An 18331-nucleotide genomic window follows, 5' to 3' on the forward strand; every position below is an offset into this window, starting at 1 on the left:
GATCGGTGGGGTGGGGCACATGCGCTCTTCCAACCACTTCCCGCCCCCCACCCACCCACCCTATCTGAGAGGTTGAAAGACAAAAAAAATCAAAGTCGCCGATAAATTCTGTCATCAAGTTATAATTGCGTCCGATAACACAACAACTGGATCAAGAAGATTGTAGTTTAGTTGACCGAGGAAATCGTCAAACGCCCAAATATCTGCCCCCGTTTGACTTTTCCCGTTTTCTTCTTTTTTTCGTGATTGACTTATTGTGTGTTGGGATGGATCCCGCTCTCTTTCTCTGTGTCGTCTGTCGTGTGCGCACATGAGGACTTTAGGTTGTTGTCAAGGATAAAAGCCGGGCCGCCTTATCTCGTCTCTCTTTCTCCGTATAGAGTTGAGCACGGGGGGTTGATATGTTGTTGTTGTTGTTGTTGTCGGTTGAACGAACCAACGGCGGCCATAAATCCCCCCCGTCCCGTTCCCCCTAGCTCACGACGCGGCTATTCCTTTTGATTCTTTTTTCCCTTGTATCCATCACCTCATTCTTTATAGTCACTCCGTGCAACTTCTTCAAACGACACAACGAAACGGGAACGGGAGAAAAGAAAAAAAAACGAACCAACGGAGGACATGCACAACTTTTTTGTTGTTGTTGTGTTTCGGGTCGTTTCGTGATGGCAATAACTGCCGTCGCTCGTCTACCCTGTCGAATAAATATCAAAGGAAAAGAAACAACGACAACAACAACAACAGCATCCATTATGTATCATCGTACGTACGTAGACCCTGTACAAGCCGAGAGACTCGATTTTTCCTTCTTCTCTTATACGACTGGCACATTTATTTCAAAAGAAGAAGAAAAAAAAAGAAACTGGGCGACATTTTCTTGTCCGTTGACTTTTGAATTGTAATCCAACAGAAAAAAATTCAGCGCGCGAGTCCCATCTGGGATTTATTAGCACGATCCTGCTGGATGAAACATAAGAATTGAGAGGAAGTAATCATCATAATAATAAGGAGAAAAAGTTTGGCCGGTCTGTTGCTGCGTAACGGAGAAAACCGGACGGAAATAGCCGAGCAGCGGTCGTGTCAACACATCCAGCCAAAGCAAATAACTTAATACCCCCCCCCCACCAACCCAAGCCGATCCATCGAGTTAAAAAAGAGTCTTAGATAGACCCGTACAAGTCTCTCTGTACAATCAGAGATAATGAAGGAGCCGTAAAAACAAATAAAACAAAAAGACATTTATTCGCTGCGCTGGCCAGCGGCCTTAACCCACACACACACCGAGGGACACACGAGAGCAAACATTGACACACATTTTGTCTTCTTTAATCCAGGCTCTCTCGCCTCGATCCCGGCCTCCGCCTCCGCCCGCTGGCAAAGTGACCAAACATTCTCCGCTCCAAGTTGATGTGTAGATCCTCGTGAGCTGCTCAGCTTTCTTTTGATTTCTTTCCCTTTTTTTATTCTCACGTGACGTCCGTCTCTTGATCCGCCCGCTCCATCAACAAAACACATCATCGCTCTATTTAACTCGAATCAATATGATTTCAACCGCGTCTCTTATAAATAAGAACTGGGGAATATTTTGGTAGAGTTGCAGATGAATCATCCGAAATGTCAGCGACGACGACAATTATTGGGTAGAGAAGATTGCAGGATCGATGGATTGAAAAAAGACCCGCCAGAAAACAATTTCCGGCGTAAAAAGGAAAAGCGGGTCGATTTTGAGGGTGAAAAATGTTGCCGAGGAATATAGGGTCCGTTCCCCCCGATGATGATTATTGCCAACTCGTTGATTCCTTATCTGTTCCAATCTATACACATCCACCAAGAGAGAAGGGAGAAGATGCGCGCGGGACAATATTTGCTATTGCGGTTCATTGGCGATGTGCTGATTGAGCTGCGGAATCAGCACATTTCCGCTTATTGCCGCTCCGTTGACTTTGCGAGGGAAATTTCAAAAGCAAATCATTCTTAATTGCTGGATTCGTCCCTTCCCCATCCGCCCACCGTCTCTTTTGTAACTGCATTATTCCCGTCCATTTGCTCCTTCCACATATATAAGACGATTAGTGGCAACGGACAAAACTGGGCAAACAAACGAATAAATAACCCCCGCGACTGCCGCGTCGCCTCCAGCTCGGAAGAGATAAAACAGAGAAAGTGTTGTAGACATCCCAGAGCCCAAACAATAAATCAAACGGTTGTGAGCCATTGCTGATTCGCCAAATCGATGCCCCCCCCCCCTCCTAGCAAAATGGCAGACGATTTCCTGATTTATATAAAAAATAGACAATTTGATTAACGGCCATCGTCGCAGCAGTCAGGAGACAAGAAAAAGAGACTTAAATCCACTTTGGAATGTAATTCACCTAAGAAAAGTTGTGCGTCGCACTACAGCAGCAGCAGCAGCACATAATAATAATAAAATTGATGCATGTGTTGGGTCCCGGGCAATGGATCTTTTTGTTCTCTCTCACAGCCAACTGGACGTGTGCGTAATAGAATTACATGCATATAGCGGACCTTATAATAATAATAGTAATCATCAGCAGAGTTCAGACGGTAGTCGCCGAATCTACATGTATATGAACATGCGGTGCTGGCGGGAGTTAACATTGGCACGCTAGTCGGCCATCAGCAAGTCATAATGATTCCATTCGGGGTTCCACCGGGTTCCACCGGGCACGAACATTCGCCATGGACATGTCAGATGGACGCCGTTGCGGCGCCCGACGTTGCGGTTCTTTTTCACTCGGCTCGTACAGAGGCGCCTCCCAATTTCTCTATTACATCACAGCTGCAAGGACGGACGGATAACCTCACACGGACTGACAAATTCGGCCATTCGCGATTCAATTCATTTGCATTTGGCGGCACGACTAACATCAGGGGGGGGGGGGAAAGCAGTTGACATTCTCATTAAAAGGAATCGTCCGGGAATTGATTCACTGATGATTGCTAGATTGTTGGTGCTGATTCCGGGAATCGACCGGAAGAGATTCTTCCGCGGGTGGACGTGACTGGAATCGGATGAATAAGGCAAAGGGTTGACGAAGAAATCTACAGGATCTTTTGACTCCCAATTTGGACGGCGCGTCCCCTAGGAGAGCTGCTCGATGCTCCCGACACAAGTGATGGAAATCTTCTTTCGTATCTTTTCCAGGCCATCGCCAACTTGGCCGTTTTTACATTCGGATGATTCGATATGTACTTTATACGACAGCTAGGCATTTGGCAGATTGTTGGGGGTCGTGCCAGGGCTGGTTGAGAGGTCCCATCACAAATACTTTCAATCTGGGTGAAGAGTGGGAAAAGTGACTTCTTGGAGACTGGAGAGTCATATCACATCAGTATAGTATAGCAATACCAAATTGATTGTACAGGCAATAACTTTTGCAGTACTCCATTTCATCGAACTAGAAAGTAACTGCAGTTCTGTGCATTTGAAAGAATTTCAATTTAGGAAATATGCTAGAATGTTTTTAATATTACTACCTGTAAATTAAGTTTTCATTTTATTTTAATTATTTTCCAGTAGCCATCCTGGAACAGTTGCTAGGCAAGTGTCCAATATGGTGTTCCGAGCTCTGTTGCTTTTGTTCATTCATAAACTAGAGTGGGAATGTTTTCTCTGCATGCCTGTCTATGCAGATTGTTGAGCTTGTCATTCTTCATAATTGAAGATACACGGCATGTTTGTTCAATTCTCCTGACCATTCATATTCCATCTGGTTGACAGGAGAGTAACAGAAAAAAGAAAAAATCAATAAACAAAACAGTCCCCATTGTGGATTACCAAACAAGATACCTGAGATTTTCTGATTACATCATTCATATAACAGTGACATTGGCAATCACAGTCATCCTTGTTCTAGTATTATAGGAAGTAGTACACATGACATTGTCCTGGGATTTATTCGTAATCCCATTTCCTTCCGATCGTTCGTAACAGGATGGGTTTGTTTTGGTTTCAACGCAACACCCGGTGTATATTTTGGCCGCTAGATGGCAACAAACGTCGCCCGCACGATACAAACATCGTCTCCACTTTAGCTTTAGCGAAACTTAATCAATATTCCCTTTGCAATTTGCATTCGTTACAATAAAAAATTTGAAACTTGATTTTTGAGACAGTGATATCGAATATGCAGACCCTTGATTGGTAAATATATACCTTTAATTTGTTTTAAAATCGAAGGTTGAATGAAATATTAACGTGTCTCTCACGAACCTGCTGAGCACATGTTTCCAAAATTTCCAGTTACGTTCAATAACCACGTTTTATGTGTAAACATAAAATTTGAAACTTCGGCAAACACGTTGCAAATGTGCAAAATTCCCCTGTTTATTCCTTCCAGTTTTTTCATATGGTTTCGTAATTTTCCCAGTTAGTGTGCAATGACGTGTGCAATTGGTCACGTGACGTTTATCGTTTAAAACCAGACCGGAATATTTACCGGTTGACATTTTTTTCTACACTCGTGAACTCGTCATTTTTGGCACATGTTCAAGATTCTGTTTTTTGTGTATCATCACCTGTAAATAATTAAGTTACATTTGAATTGGAAATTTGCACAGCATTCCATTGAGTTGTTAATGGCTTTGTTAATGGCTCAGTGAAGTGTTTTTATCTCGTAAACGACGGGGGGATTTCATTAGCACATTTTTACTATCATTCGTTCTAGGTTTTCCTTTTTCTTCCCCCGGAGTAGAAATCCAGGTCGAAATAGACTGTCATCCCTCTAGCTCAATTGTCACGTCCATCGTTGACGTTTCTGGTAACGGTTCATTTTCTTTTTGTACACCTCACATGACATGCCTTTAAATAGTCATTTTTATTTTTTTAGTTTTCATTATCACGGTCGAAAATTCTGTCTGACATCCAAATAGGGAGACACGTTCTAAGTGAAAATGTAACTCCCCTCTGCCCCAAAGAAGCAAAAATAAAAGGTATAAATAATTTAAACAAAATTTGAACTTGATGTGAAACTTGTTCAACCGGACGTTATCTCACAGCTCGTTCTCCTCGAGGCTGATCTTGTTTTCGAAAATATTGTTTAGTTTAATTGCTTCAAGAGCATTTTATTTATTCACGTCAAATTGACCATTTCCACATCCTTCTTGTAATACGTTTTTCCTTAAAAGATTTACGAGAGTTGAAACCATTTCATTATCATCCGGGTATGTATTAAGCCCGGCCTTACAAATAAGATAAAAGAACTTGTGTAAACACGAGCCTTGTTCTTATAACTAACTAAATATTTTCAAAATTCGAAAAATGAACAATTAATTGATTTTCAATAGGAAATTGAATTTTTCATCCGCAAACATGATTTCCAATTAATGAACGTGCAGTGTCGGCGGGTGTTTTTGTGCGGGTAAGAACAATCGAAAATCCTTGTTTATGTGAAATTTGAAATAAATGTCATTTACCTACTTTTCGATAGGAAGCCGTGCGGCGTCGCTAATGTCCTACACTATATTTCCATTAGTTCAATAATTCCCTACCCCCTCGCGTTTCTTATCGGACGGAAAAATATGGCGTCGCGGGTAAGTCCAGCCTTAAAAATCTCCTTTTTAGAAATGGAATTAAAAGAGAAAAAAAAAAAAGTAGGAGCAACAGTTGGCCGGTCAGCTGCTGGCCCACACACACACACACCGCCCGTCTATTGAATCATGCTGCGTACGTACTATATCATCAGCGTACGTATTGTATTTGGTGGGATCTAACGGGGCGCACTCGTGTGACGATGACGAGATTGCCATGGCAATTATCTCGGGATATAAGAGCAAAAGAGAGAAAGATGGTGAAATCAGAGAGATAGGAGGGAAAAGAAGAAGAAGAAGAAAACTTGTACGTTGGCCTCCATTACAAAAAAAGAGACGGGACGGGAGAGAGACTACTTTACTCTGTTATCCACTTTGGATCGGTTTCAGTCTACCAACCAACTCTCGTCGGCTCGTGTGGGCTGTCGAACTCGTTCCCAGCTCACAAGAAGAGAAACAGGTCCGTGAACGGGCAGAGTGTTTTTACCGCCGTCAACCTTGAGCCACACCTGTTGCCTCCCGTCTTCTCAACTCTCTTGTGTGTGTGTCGCACTTGGTCAAACGAATTTTTCATAATATGGATTCACAATTCTAAAAAGAAGAGGAAAACGTTTCAAAACTTTTTGTAGATAAATCTGTGTGCCACCAGTTTGATTATTGGGAGACGAAAAAAATGTGTCGAGACATCACATTCGCCGCAGCTGTCAATTCGTTGGTGAGTGTTATTATATTTTCCGGGCCGCCGCCGCAATTATTCGCGCGCAAGTGTGTTTCCGGGTCGCTCTTCTTCTTCTTTTCGTGTCTACCGCACTTTTGGTCGCCCTAGGGATTGCGCAATCTCTCTAATCTCTTTATTTATTTTCTCCTGCACGACGCAGAGATAAATAGGCGAAAAAATGATCGTTTTTTTTTCTTTCTTTATCGTTTTCTCTTTTATTATAGTTACAAACGGCGCTATGCATTTCTTTCGGCGTCGTGGCCATGCTCATGTACGACTGCAAACTGACACCTACGCCTATTCAAAACTCGGACCCTACCCAAATTCCGAGCCCGTTGGTAGCTTTCACCAACAGCTTCTACCTTCAGTATTTTCACTGTACGTTTTGATGATCATCTCCTCCTCCTACGTACTACTATTTCCTTTTGTAATGTATCACCTTTTGATGTGTCGTTTTAATTAGTCCGGAATAGTTGCATCGCTCGGAATGAGCCGTACTGGAAAGACATCAACGACACGCAGACGGGTGTGGTGACGAAATCCAGTCAGGTGCATGGAATGTTTATCGGATACCTCGTGGAAAATAGCCTGTGGTTCCTCTGCTCTGTTCTCCTCTTCTTCGGTATTCACTTCGTCATTCCCCGTCTGTGATAATGATTATTAATCAATGAAATTGTTTCATCGTGATAGGATGCGTACTCAAATCGAGATGGATTTATGTGACCTACGCATCGACGCAGTTTACCGTTATCCTTTATGACGTCATACTGATAGTCTTGTTCGCTTTGGATTTCAAGAGTTACAAGGTAAATCGATTTTGTTCCCCGCTCCATTTTTTCGGATGATTTCGTAATTCATTTGCATTCGATAGCAAATCGAGGGGAACCCGAATACGCCTGGGATAACTAAGCAGAGCATGTTGGTCAACATCATTGGTACGTTAAATAAATATTTGATCAAAGGAGGATTTCATCAACATTTTTTTTAAATTACTGTATTTTTCAAGTGATGCTGTTGATCGTGTCACGATTCGCCATCTTCTTGATAGTCAACGTGATATTCGCCTGTCTTGTTCAGCGATTCATTAGCGAATTACCCAAATCCAAGGTGCCGACGCTTTTATTACCCACGACCTAAATTGTTCAAACTCATTATTTTCTTAATTTCTATAAAAAGATGAAACAGCCGAAATCTTCGAACAAGAATAAAAGTGGTCCATCGTCCCGGCGTCCGCCTCGTGATCATCAACCGCCTTACGAGCCTTATCAGCCGGAGCCTTATCAACCGGAGCCTTTCCAGCCGCATCTTTATCCGTCACCTTATAAAGCGAGTCGTTATCCGGACGTAGTCAGTCATCCAGGGAAATTCGATGACAGCAGCGATGAAATTATCGTCAGTCCGGCAATGCGGTACGCTACCCCGCCCTCAAAAAAACTCCTACGCGAAGATTTATCCAATTTGACGAATGCCTTTATTATATAATCTCAGGTACGGCTCACCCAGCAGGAATTTACCATCCGCTGTTTCCGCCTCGAATTATCGAGAGCCACGGAATTTTGAGGGCGGCCGTCAACAGGCCGCTCTGCCGCCTGGCACTAGGGGGCAGGTGCCGGGTAAAAGTCACGAATCTGTCCAGCATCCATATTCATCATCAAACAGGAACAGGATGAGTGATCGACGCCCTTCGCCGCCTAGACAGCGACACCAGTCACGTTATCCGGACGATTACCAATCAAATATCAGCTACGAAGGGCCGCCTGCCAATTACTTTGACGATTCCGATCGGAAAATGGCTTACGTCGGCGCTCCGCAGTATCACGAAGGTCTATAAATACTTTTTCCCATTTTTATCCCCATTTTCTTTACTTTTATTTCCTTTTAAAAGATCGGAGACGCCAGCCAACGTCGAGCAACCAGCCACGAGCCGCCGCCATTCCGAGCGATGCGGAATCGGGCCCAAATGTTCGATTTGCTTCGCCCATACGACGTGAATCGTTTGATCGATTCTCCAACAGCTCGGATCAGCTGAAAAACCAACGTCCTTGGTCTTACATCAGCCCAGAAGACTTGCCATCATCTCCCAACAAACTCAATCAGTTTTACAACAGCAGGTTCATCCATCAACCTGTCAAAACTTTTAATGATTTATGAAATAACAACAAAATCACTTTTTTTTTTTGGGTATAGAATTGCCATGAGCGAAAAACCAACTTCTCGAGCCTTGCCGGCCCTTGACGAATCCGATTTGGACTACAAGTCATCGAAGAAACAACAACAACGCCAACAAAGTGAGTATCGCAAACGTCATTCAGTTGAATCGAGACAGCCCCTTCTTTGCTCTCAAGAGGAAAGTCCTCGACGTCATCGACCGGCCCCTCCGATCCCACAAGACGAAGAACCGCATTTTTACGCCAATTTCGAGCCGCCGATTAAGAAGAATGTCCGTTTCAGTAAACGGACACAATCGCTGGATATTCTCGAGGTCCCAGTGGAAAGTCCAGTGGCCAGGCGGATCAAACAATACAAGGCGAAATCACCGAAGAAGGTCGACAATAAGAAGAAAATGACGAAAGAGTACAGCAGCAGTGGCGAAGAGCTTTGCACGGACGAATTCCTAGTTTTTAATTACAACAAATCGCCAGATGCCAGAAACGTAACCGTTAACAAAACTGTAACGGATTTGAAAAGAGCGCCGTCATCGGCCAGCTCACCCAATTTGGTGTTTGATCCAGCATCCAACACGGCTCGGCTCGTCTACGGAAAACAGTCAAATAATAATAATAATAAATCCTTCCAAGGCCAACAAAGAAAGAGTTATCTCAACGAAACTTCTATTTAGGAAAAAACATCTGGCCGAGAGACAAAACGATGAGAGTAACGGTTCTCACGATCACGTGACGGGACAGGTGTTTTGGTTGTTGATGATCAAATGTCTTTAATTGTTAGCCAAAATGGATTTCTCTTCTACCTCTCCTCACTGAAGGGGAATGAAACAGCAGTATTTCACACGGTCTCATCCGCCTCGACAAACCAAAGCATTTTACAACAATAAATCTTAGTCATTTAGTTGTTACTTAAAACATTTTGTGTTGGACATTTAAGAGAGAAAAAAAAGGAGTTATTCTATACAATATACGATCGTTTTATATGATTCGATTTTTGTTTCTTTTCTTTTGCAGATGCGCGCTACTAAAAACCAAAACCCCCTTTTACGATTCCACCCATCAGATGCTCAGCTCAAGTTTTATCTTATTAAAAAAGAAAGTTCGGGCAATTCAACTTTATCCTTCCCCCCCCAGTGATTTTTCCAACACCAATAATAATTGGTGGTTTCTACTGTTACGCTTTTCGATCCTTGTTTTTTATTTTTAATTGAGATTACGATAATAACAAAGTTATAAAAAAAAAGTCCCTTAAATACACACGCCAAGGCTCAAAGATTGAAATCAATTTAATTCATTTTTTCTACTACCAGAAATTACCTTTTATAAAAATTTTTATTGATTTTCTATTTTTGTATAAAACAAATAATCATTAGATTTAGAGATCCGACAACAAGAACAGAAATTGGCGCGAGAATTGGCCCAGTTAGCAACAGTGTGTCAATTTTCTTCGATCATTTCACTTCGACGAGGTAACAGTTAAACATGCATGATTCGAGTTTTCCTCTACAAAGTTGTTGAAGGTATGCAATTGGCACGTAATTAACTTTTCATATTTGCTAGTGATTTCATATTTAACTCTGAGCGTCATTCAAAAACAAAATCGAATAATCGCTGCATATACTTTGTATACACGGCCACACGTGGTTCGAGGCTATTCAACTATTCAAAGTGAACTTGATTATCTGATCTGATGACCTTTAAATGTACTAAAACAAACCATAAAAACTCAATAGCCTGTGTACTAGCTGGAAGTGTAACCTCAGATGCTTGAATTCTGTGTTTATCAGTGGCAGACTTTGCAGAAACGTTTTATGAGACTTGGAATGACTGCTTCTTCGTCTACACCATATTGAGAGAAGCAGGACAGACATGCTGTCGTTGACTCTCCTCCTGCAGCAGGCTGAACAACTGGTGGTGGAAAATGTCCCACGGTGGTCCTGAAATTGGTAAGTGATGAATCTATCATTTCAATTATAATGTTAGTAAGAGTCTTTGTGCTTGTCCATTCTCTGTAACTATAGTCTTTGATAATTAATAGTTCCTTCTTGTTGAGAACCTTGACACTGTTGGAGTTCATTTTGAATATTGGGTCAGTCAACCATATTCCATCATCCATATTGACACAAGTAAAACTTGGGTATTTAACTTTGCGGCTTTTTACTGAGAAGAGAATTAGATTTTTTTCCCCCTTATTGTTCAATCAATTTAAAGAATGCTTGTGATTGATTCACTGTAAAGTTCAAATTTTTTTTCTTGACAATTTGTTTACAAAAATGTAAATCCGAAAGCTTTACTTTTGACCGCTAGATGACAGTCATAAGCTCCATTTTTACCACTAGATGACGTACCATTGGTGTTTCGGAGAAAAAATTGTATTTACTATTTATTACAAAAAATAACTTTAAAAATAAGTAATTGTACAGCAAAAAGAAGACAAATTAAGTTTGTCGTTATTCCACTTAATCTCCAATGAAATTACAATTTTTAAAATACGTAAAACTTTCACTAGCTGGAGTAGCTGCGGCGCCCGTAAGGATTTTGTAAGAAGATGTATTTCCGAGTATTTTGTTAAATTATTAGGGATAAGGTGGCTTATTTTTATTTAATAATTTGAAAAATAGCGTTCCGAATGTGATGGGTTTTAATGTTTTAAACGTGGAAGTACGCTTCGATGATTAAATAGGTGTCAAACTTATGAGGATGAAGTATAGATTGTCGGATTGTCTCATGTCTTTTTACTATCCGTATGCGCACATCTTAATCTCTACTGGCTATCATAGAGAAATCAACGGCTAATCAATACGCGCGTTTTCAATGTTTTACCCCAATCAAATACGCAATTTTGGCAGGGATACAACTTGGATGAGGTTCACAGGAAGAAAAAAAGACCTTTTGAGAATAGAAAGAAATGTAGCCTTATTTATTTTTCAAAAGAGTCAACATATATAGGCTACGGTATATATGTCATGATTTCCACGAGAAAATCACCAGTATATTACTGCAGCGTATACATAGAGCAATAGCCATTTTCAAAAGGTTAGCGATAACGGAAACGATTCAAAGAATGAAAGCGTAAATCTAGCCTGTATATAGAGTGGCGAGAACTAATGGCAATGACTAAAAGTAAAAACTCTTAAAATAAAAGTTTACTGGGCTGACGACTTTATTCGGCAGGAAATTTCTACAGATTTTACTCTTGTGTTCTATTTTAACGCATAAGACGATACCTAATGGAATTGTTGCAATTTCAAAGTTACTCTATGCCAACATTTCTTTTTCAAGTTTTTCTGCTATTTTTGAGGAGAGAACACTGCTACTCAACTAAAAGGGCGTGGTAAACATTAAACATCTATACTCTAAACTTTGTACTTTTCTAAATACGTCTACAATCAGCTTCTAAAATTTTTTAATGGTGCTGAAGTCGAGTCTAGATGTGTATGCAAGCAATCTATGATTTAGCCTATACATATTTATTGTGATTTCCATCGACAATCTATTCTAATTCATTTGAATAAAAAAACTTGAACATGTGATGCCAATAAAAAGAAATCAATTGCTCCTGTTCAATGAAAACAGCCAGAGTGTGTTGTTACAGATCCACAGTTTGAAACAAAAAAAGTTATTGATTTTGCTTTAACATTTCTTGATTCCGATCATTTGCCAAAACAGGAGACGGCGTTGAATGCGCACTGCTTCCAATACGATCGTTTTCTCATCAAATCTTGGGGGTTAGCGTTGGTACGTAGGCGAGCCACTATCTGCTTTGCAAAGAGACTATAAAGAAAAAAAGAAATTCAAATCGATTGCAGAAAATTGTTGTTTAGTTTTAATTTTTTTACTAGTTCAGTAAAGCCGTTTCCACACTTCCGTCGTCTGGCACTGCTCCCAACTGAATATTTTCAATCAAGATGAAACAAATTAGCTCATCTATTTATGTGCTAAAATGTCTGAATTTTACAACCTCTATGTCTTGGCCGAAATCAGTTGATTCGGTCTCTTCTCGATCTGTTGATTTTGCTGCTCCGGACGCTGCTAAGTAGAGTAAAATGGCCACCGGAACGACAGCGCTGATTTTTGCCATCATTTTAAAATTGCTCCTAAAATTAAAATATCAATGCAAAGAATTTGTTAGTGGGTTGACAAAATAATTAGCTTCGTTCCGTTAGTTATTGGTAACTTTTAAGTATAACAGACGAAAAATTTAAGCACTAAAAAAAGGATTCTAAATAAAATAACCGTTCAAATTGAATTTACTTTTTTAGAAGAGAAAAGAATATTTGGATGATCTTACAGCAAAGGAGAAATTTGAGCGTCGCAGTAGGTTAGGCCGAACTGTGGATTGGCGTGCCAGTGTGCGCCGGCTTATATAGGCTGAGAGGCGGTGGTGGGCGCAGCTTAGTTTTGCCATGATTGTCATTTTCACTATATAGATCGTACAGAGCGATTAGGGCTTTTAATTCTCTAAAAGCCGCCTTCAATTAATTTTAGATTCCTCTGTTCCCGGAGCTCTTTAATACCATACGATTTACGTAACTGTGTCCGCGTCGTGAAATGCAGCTTCATCTTTTGATTATCAATTGATCTACTTAATTACCTTGTCTTGTTATTTCGATACCCTTGCGGAAATGTGAAATTACGCATGCTCCATACGTTTTAAGTGACGTATGTTTTATTCTTAACTGCGCACATCATTTGAAGTAGCACGTGCGCAAAAGAGTAGCGAAAATGTCACATTCCTAAGGGTATCGATGAACTTCCTATAGGAAATGGCATAAAATATCAATGTCATTAGCCAAGGTATCAGAAAGCTTTTTGATCCAACAGCCTATTTATTTAAAACGTGATTGATATGGTAGCACTTTCTACGGCAGTCTCTTTTTTAAGTCTATTTACGCTCGAAAGTAGGAATACTTTAATGGCTTGCGCTTGGTTCCCAGTCGATCTCTCTTACATTATAAGGCCTATAAGGCAGGCACCGTTGACATATACGCCTACTTGTGTTCTGTCACCATCTGTCAATCAAGCTCAGGCGGGATATGCATTCTGACTTTTCTCATTTGATAGTGGCCCCACTGCGATCTTTCAACGTCTTCTGCCTAGAAGCGGATACCTAGGAATCATCACTCTATAATGGCCACTAAATTGCCTCCACGAAACTACGCAGTCCACTTCAGTTGCTAGATTATTTATACCTGCTGGCCCAATCTTTCCGCGTGTGTTAATAACATCAAACGTGGTCGTCGTAATCAATCCCCCCCATCTTGGGTAACGGCTCAACCGCTGGCTGCTGGGTTTCCCCTCATTTCATTCATTCGTCGCAATAGGCGCAGTGTATATTTATGAAGAATTTCGGTGCGCTTTTGTCAAATCTTATCTCAGCTATGCTCTGTAATAAGGTGAGAATGTGTCTTGAGCAGTTTTTTACTTTTTTCAAGTGATAGACATCAAAAGAAAAATTCTAAATCCGTTTTGATGCAAATGTAAAATGTCTAGTCTCACTTTGAGCGCCCACGTTTTTTCCTAAACAAAAGACTGTCGCTTGAAGTAATCTGTCATAAAGACGTTAACAAAAGAGATCGTAATCTGCAGGGCCATTTTAAATATGAAAAGCTACTGGCAATACTGAAAAATTATGTGTCACTGGCAATAGAGTTTTAATCGCTGATGGAACCGGAAAAGCTTATTATTATACCTACGACGAAGAATTTAATTCAAACGTGGATCGAGTTCTTATTTATTTTTTATTCTTCTCACTGGAAAAGTTTACTGGGGACGAATAAGAGTAATAATAGAAATCTTTTAAGGGAAAACAATTAAATTGAACGAGAAGATCAAATGATTTAACTTGCTAATATTAGCTAGCCAGCCAACTGTTCGGTGCTGGTCGTGTGCTATCAATGTTTGACTGGTTATTACAGAAATTGCAATTGGTTGCCTTGGACTAATTAGCGCTACAGATAGAACGCTTCAATATGTCACGAAGTTATCGCCATAGGTTTCCGAGCTGTTTTATTCTGACATTATGTTATCCACATCAGTGATTTAATCGGCGTTAAATTGGTGTAATCTGTTGACCTTTACCTCACGAAAAAAGCCCGGTGTTTCTGATTTTAAATTTGTAATTGAAGTGGTGATCATGTGACATTCTGACGTCATAGGTAAAAATAACTAGCTTTTGTTTCGTGTTGGGAGGTTTGAAATATTTAGTACTGGGAACCGAAAGAAGATTCCGTAAAGAACAAAGATTTTGCCGATTGATTGTTGGAGGCCATTCAGCATATCTACCATAACTTTGATGACGTCACATTCTTGTAACTCCGGCTCTAAATTGTTGTCTGATATTTACAACAGAAACCGTGTATTCTGATGAGCCTTTTTATTTGTTTTAAGCAAATGATACAGAGTGGTTGAAAGGGCAGCTTTTATGTAACTAATTATGTAATTCTATCCACCTCCTTTTTTTAAATCGGAGAATTGAACCATTTTTTTGGAATTCTAATTTGGCGTCTGTACTGATACATTTGCGCTACGATAGTAACGCACACGTTTCACTGTATCTAACAGAAAGTTCGCAGATGGCATATTTTTTATTAATAAATAAAAAAGGAAGGCGAATAAAAGAGAAAATGCAAACTAATATGCTATTATTAACTGTATCTGAGCCTATAGAACACGACTCTCACATTTGATAGTTGATACATTCGTTCGGGGTCATGGAGAAAATTGAAACATTAAAGAAAAAAGAACGAATTGTTATCGAGTAGTTTGAATACATGATGCCCCTTTGAATAGGCCTTTGGGTGTCCCAAGGTTAATTTTGGCGTCGGAATGTCTTGTTATAGTCGAAATCAGTTGACTCCTGTCATCGCGTCGTGGCGATAGAAGCGGAATTGTTGTTTTTAACATCAATGGGTTAGCGGAAGCAAGAGACTGCATTGAAGTAGCATCGCCAGAAGACTCGCTGCGACGATTGGCCGCGTCGTTCAAATCCCATCTGCAGAAAAATAGAAAACTATTGAGTATTTCATTTAAAATAGGATTCGTTAAATCATCATGTAAAAATTGAAACGGAAGAAACAAAGTACTCCGGAGTAATTTGAACAGTCGAATGATTCCATGAAAATTTTAGAAAATGTTCTAGAAAGAATGAGGTCTACTTTAGAATGACTTGAACGTAAACGACGAGCTTAGCATAAATTGTTGTTGTAAGGAGACTATATCAGTTTGATCGTCAACAAAACGGGATTGTTGTTGACGGTGCTTTCTAAAGGGACTCAATGGGATCTACTCCCGTAAATTGAAAGACTATCAACCTAGTCTAGTGAATAGAGTGGCTGGTAAGAAATAGTTGAGAAAAACAAAGATAACTTTTTACTTAGCACACATTCAGGCATAAAGATTTCCAAGCGGCTCGCGATAAAAACAACGTATATAAGGGTGTAAGACTTTTTTCGTGGAAACAATTACTCACGGTTATTTCAAAGGAGCGACTTACTATCAGAGCCAGTCTTGCTTTCATTAAACAACTACAGCGTACACCTCAGCTTCCTCCCACGTCATTCAGGGGCCCGAAATTGGACTATAAGAAAAATAGACGCAACTTACGCGAGGTAGAGCAATAGCTTTTTGGTGGATGTGGTGGTGATTGTCGTCGATATTTTCGGCTGAATTATTCGGCAATTGCTCGCCTTCCCGATGTTGAATGTCATTCAAATGTGGCGACTGACCTTGGTGCTTAATCAAAGGGTTCGCTTGATGATATCGTTGCTTCTTGTTGTTATTGGCACGGTTAGCAACCATGACCAGTTTGTTAAGCAAAGCAACTGCACGTTTAACCTGTTGTTGGAAAAAGTCTATTGATCATATTTGCCATTGGAAAATTTATCAGCTGCAGTAGAGATTATATAAGTGAACGATTTTATTATTTATGGTCCTTAAGAGTAGTCCAAAATCGAACGTACACTTCTAAAGTGCGGATAGTGTTTGGACAGCATTTTAAAAGAGGGTTCATCGTGAAAGTTGGAAAGACGTAAACTACAGATCGTGTTTATCTGTATGAGCACTTACTAAATTTTATATCAGTCAGGGCTAGCCCTAATAGTATTAAAGTTTATTCTGTCCCCCTCCCCTACACACGCTTGCGGGCTTGCCCCATGCAGAAACAAAAAATACATATTTTTCGTGGCGTTAAAATTTAAGTTACAAAGTGGAAAGTAAACAATATTTAAGATTTATATAATAGTTGGTTGCAGTTACGAATTTTTGAAGACCATTTTCTCTTCCTGTTTGCGCGATGACATAAGGCACAATTCGGCGAATTTTATAGGGGAATAGGCATCATTTCTTTTCTTAACGAATGATTAGACAAAACAAAAAAATGAAGAGGCCTAAAATAATAATGGAACTGTCATGCTCATTCATTACCCAACAAATTTCTTTTGATTTCCCGCAGTGCTCTTTTTATGGCAATTATGAGCGATTAGTGCACATCGACGAACAACTAGGACCAAGATACTCACTGTCGGCAAAGGCTGACGCCAATCTTGATGTTCCTCTTCTGTCGATCGATCATCAACTTGCCCTTCCAGTGCAGCTCCGGATGCGCTGTTGGCCACCATTATAGTTAAGATAAGTATACAACAAGCTGACGTTTTGAATTCGGGATGGCTGATCAACATGTTGGGACTATTTTTCGGCACCTGCATTTGATTTTGAACCCATAAAGACATTTAATTAATTAGCGGAACCCTATGATTAAATTTCATTTACTATTTTCTTTTTATCCTTTGAATTTAGCGCAAAAAAATAAATATCTAAAAAATGAATTTGAAGTAATGCTAGATCACACGAAAAGAAGCGCATTGCAACACCAATGAATCATTAGTAGCCTACCAAAAAAAATATATCCATTTAATTTTACTGCATTAATTAAGCAAATATTAAACATGACATTTTAATCACAACCCACTTACACAAAACATCCCACCCGCACTCCAATTAGTTGAAACTGATGTCGTCACTGTCAAATCAACAAAACTTTGTCGATGTAAAAAAGAGTGCTTTTACCACTAATTAGTTTAAACCTAATCAATTTTAATTACGCAAAAAAAAAATTTGCTTCGTTGTTTATATTACCTATTATTTCAAGATCTCGTGTTTCTTTCAGATGGGCGTGTATCAAAGTCTCAACTGGTGGCGAAGAATTGCTTGCAGCACGTCTCGATCCGGAATTGCAGGTGCACAAAGTTTAAAAAATTTCCTGGTAAAACCTCGTTACAAGTCAATGCGGCCCGTGGGTGATGTCTTTACCACTGGCCAAGTTCTGTTGGATGTAAGTTGATGCTCCGATGGAAGAGCTCTTTATTTGAATTGCCAGTTCCCTTTTTTGTTAACACCACACGGCGGCAGTTGCGCAGTACCATCTGCTGTCCATAGAGTTCAATTTGCTCCATGTATAAATTGTATAGGTTTATTATGTATCACCGTACACTTCTACGTCGCTAATTATCAATGCAATAGAAAATCTGTCGAATTATTGAGAACAGCAAAGCTAATGAGGCTACATTGATTCATTTTCTGTTGCTAGATTTTTGTTTCTGACGGAAAAATCTCTTGAAAAGTGTATACCATTTATTCGTTATTTTCGGTTCATTTTCGATCCTATTACGTCACATTCATTACGGTGAATAAAAGAGGAAAGAGAGTGGGTTTCAATAATTTAGATGTCAAAAGTAAAATTTCAATGAGAAACCGAACATTAATTAGCTAAGAAAAAACTTGTTAAAGGCTTAAAGCATTTAAAGAGAAATCGTAATGATTGAACACTCACCTCGATTTGCACTTAATTGCTGAAATGATTTACATTTGATATCCCTACAGAACGTTGGATGAAGTAAGTCTT

The 18331-nt window shown here is 39.9% G+C and overlaps 3 protein-coding genes and 2 long non-coding RNA genes across 7 annotated transcripts; 1 reads left to right on the forward strand and 4 right to left on the reverse strand.

Moving 5' to 3' along the window:
- Positions 1-2342: 2342 nt before the first annotated feature.
- Positions 2343-3969, reverse strand: LOC124203198. The gene is made up of 3 exons (XR_006878461.1): positions 3809-3969; positions 3496-3728; positions 2343-3435 (listed from the first exon to the last, which is right to left on the reverse strand). It is a non-coding gene; the product is annotated as an uncharacterized LOC124203198 (long non-coding RNA).
- Positions 3970-5872: 1903 nt separating this feature from the next.
- On the forward strand, positions 5873-9711 carry LOC124203199. Of its 2 annotated transcripts, XM_046599876.1 has the most exons (11): positions 5873-6262; positions 6490-6643; positions 6729-6887; positions 6956-7071; positions 7137-7200; positions 7272-7372; positions 7442-7674; positions 7754-8088; positions 8151-8376; positions 8453-8553; positions 9445-9711. In XM_046599876.1, exons 1-11 carry the CDS (start codon positions 6221-6223, stop codon positions 9456-9458), a joined length of 1545 nt encoding a protein of 514 aa, XP_046455832.1. In that variant the 5' UTR covers positions 5873-6220; the 3' UTR covers positions 9459-9711. The 2 variants fall into 2 exon arrangements, with proteins under 2 accessions (XP_046455832.1, XP_046455830.1); XM_046599874.1 differs by lacking the exon at positions 9445-9711 and having other exon boundaries at positions 5877-6262; positions 8453-9416.
- A 32-nt stretch (positions 9712-9743) lies between these two features.
- Positions 9744-10240, reverse strand: LOC124203203. Its single transcript, XR_006878462.1, has 2 exons — positions 10148-10240; positions 9744-10089 (listed from the first exon to the last, which is right to left on the reverse strand). It is a non-coding gene; the product is annotated as an uncharacterized LOC124203203 (long non-coding RNA).
- Positions 10241-11851: 1611 nt separating this feature from the next.
- Positions 11852-12760, reverse strand: LOC124203201 (prohormone-1-like). Its single transcript, XM_046599879.1, has 4 exons — positions 12722-12760; positions 12392-12527; positions 12270-12319; positions 11852-12204 (listed from the first exon to the last, which is right to left on the reverse strand). The coding sequence occupies exons 2-4, from the start codon at positions 12512-12514 to the stop codon at positions 12084-12086; spliced, it is 294 nt and encodes a 97-aa protein (XP_046455835.1). The 5' UTR covers positions 12515-12527; positions 12722-12760; the 3' UTR covers positions 11852-12083.
- Positions 12761-14752: 1992 nt separating this feature from the next.
- On the reverse strand, positions 14753-18124 carry LOC124203200. 2 transcript variants are annotated; one of them, XM_046599878.1, is made up of 4 exons: positions 17566-18124; positions 16950-17129; positions 16036-16266; positions 14753-15424 (listed from the first exon to the last, which is right to left on the reverse strand). In XM_046599878.1, the coding sequence occupies exons 2-4, from the start codon at positions 17106-17108 to the stop codon at positions 15344-15346; spliced, it is 471 nt and encodes a 156-aa protein (XP_046455834.1). In that variant the 5' UTR covers positions 17109-17129; positions 17566-18124; the 3' UTR covers positions 14753-15343. The 2 variants fall into 2 exon arrangements, with proteins under 2 accessions (XP_046455834.1, XP_046455833.1); XM_046599877.1 differs by lacking the exon at positions 17566-18124 and having other exon boundaries at positions 16950-17204.
- Between the last annotated feature and the right edge of the window lie 207 nt (positions 18125-18331).

This window comes from Daphnia pulex, chromosome 9 (assembly GCF_021134715.1).
Source record: "Daphnia pulex isolate KAP4 chromosome 9, ASM2113471v1".
NCBI classification, from domain to species: Eukaryota; Metazoa; Arthropoda; class Branchiopoda; order Diplostraca; family Daphniidae; genus Daphnia; species Daphnia pulex.

Coding starts and splice junctions, on each gene's coding strand:
- LOC124203199 (XM_046599874.1), top strand. CDS start 6,221: ATGTGTCGAGACATCACATTCGCCGCAGCTGTCAATTCGTTG. Junction 6,644..6,728: donor CTACCTTCAGTATTTTCACT/GTACGTTTTGAT, acceptor CGTTTTAATTAG/TCCGGAATAGTTGCATCGCT. Junction 6,888..6,955: donor CTCTGTTCTCCTCTTCTTCG/GTATTCACTTCG, acceptor TCATCGTGATAG/GATGCGTACTCAAATCGAGA.
- LOC124203201 (XM_046599879.1), bottom strand. CDS start 12,514: ATGATGGCAAAAATCAGCGCTGTCGTTCCGGTGGCCATTTTACTCTAC. Junction 12,320..12,391: donor ATTTCGGCCAAGACATAGAG/GTTGTAAAATTC, acceptor GAAAATATTCAG/TTGGGAGCAGTGCCAGACGA. Junction 12,205..12,269: donor GAAACGGCTTTACTGAACTA/GTAAAAAAATTA, acceptor TTTTCTTTATAG/TCTCTTTGCAAAGCAGATAG.
- LOC124203200 (XM_046599877.1), bottom strand. CDS start 17,159: ATGTCTTTATGGGTTCAAAATCAAATGCAGGTGCCGAAAAATAGTCCC. Junction 16,267..16,949: donor GGCGTCAGCCTTTGCCGACA/GTGAGTATCTTG, acceptor TTCCAACAACAG/GTTAAACGTGCAGTTGCTTT. Junction 15,425..16,035: donor AAGCTATTGCTCTACCTCGC/GTAAGTTGCGTC, acceptor ATTTTTCTGCAG/ATGGGATTTGAACGACGCGG.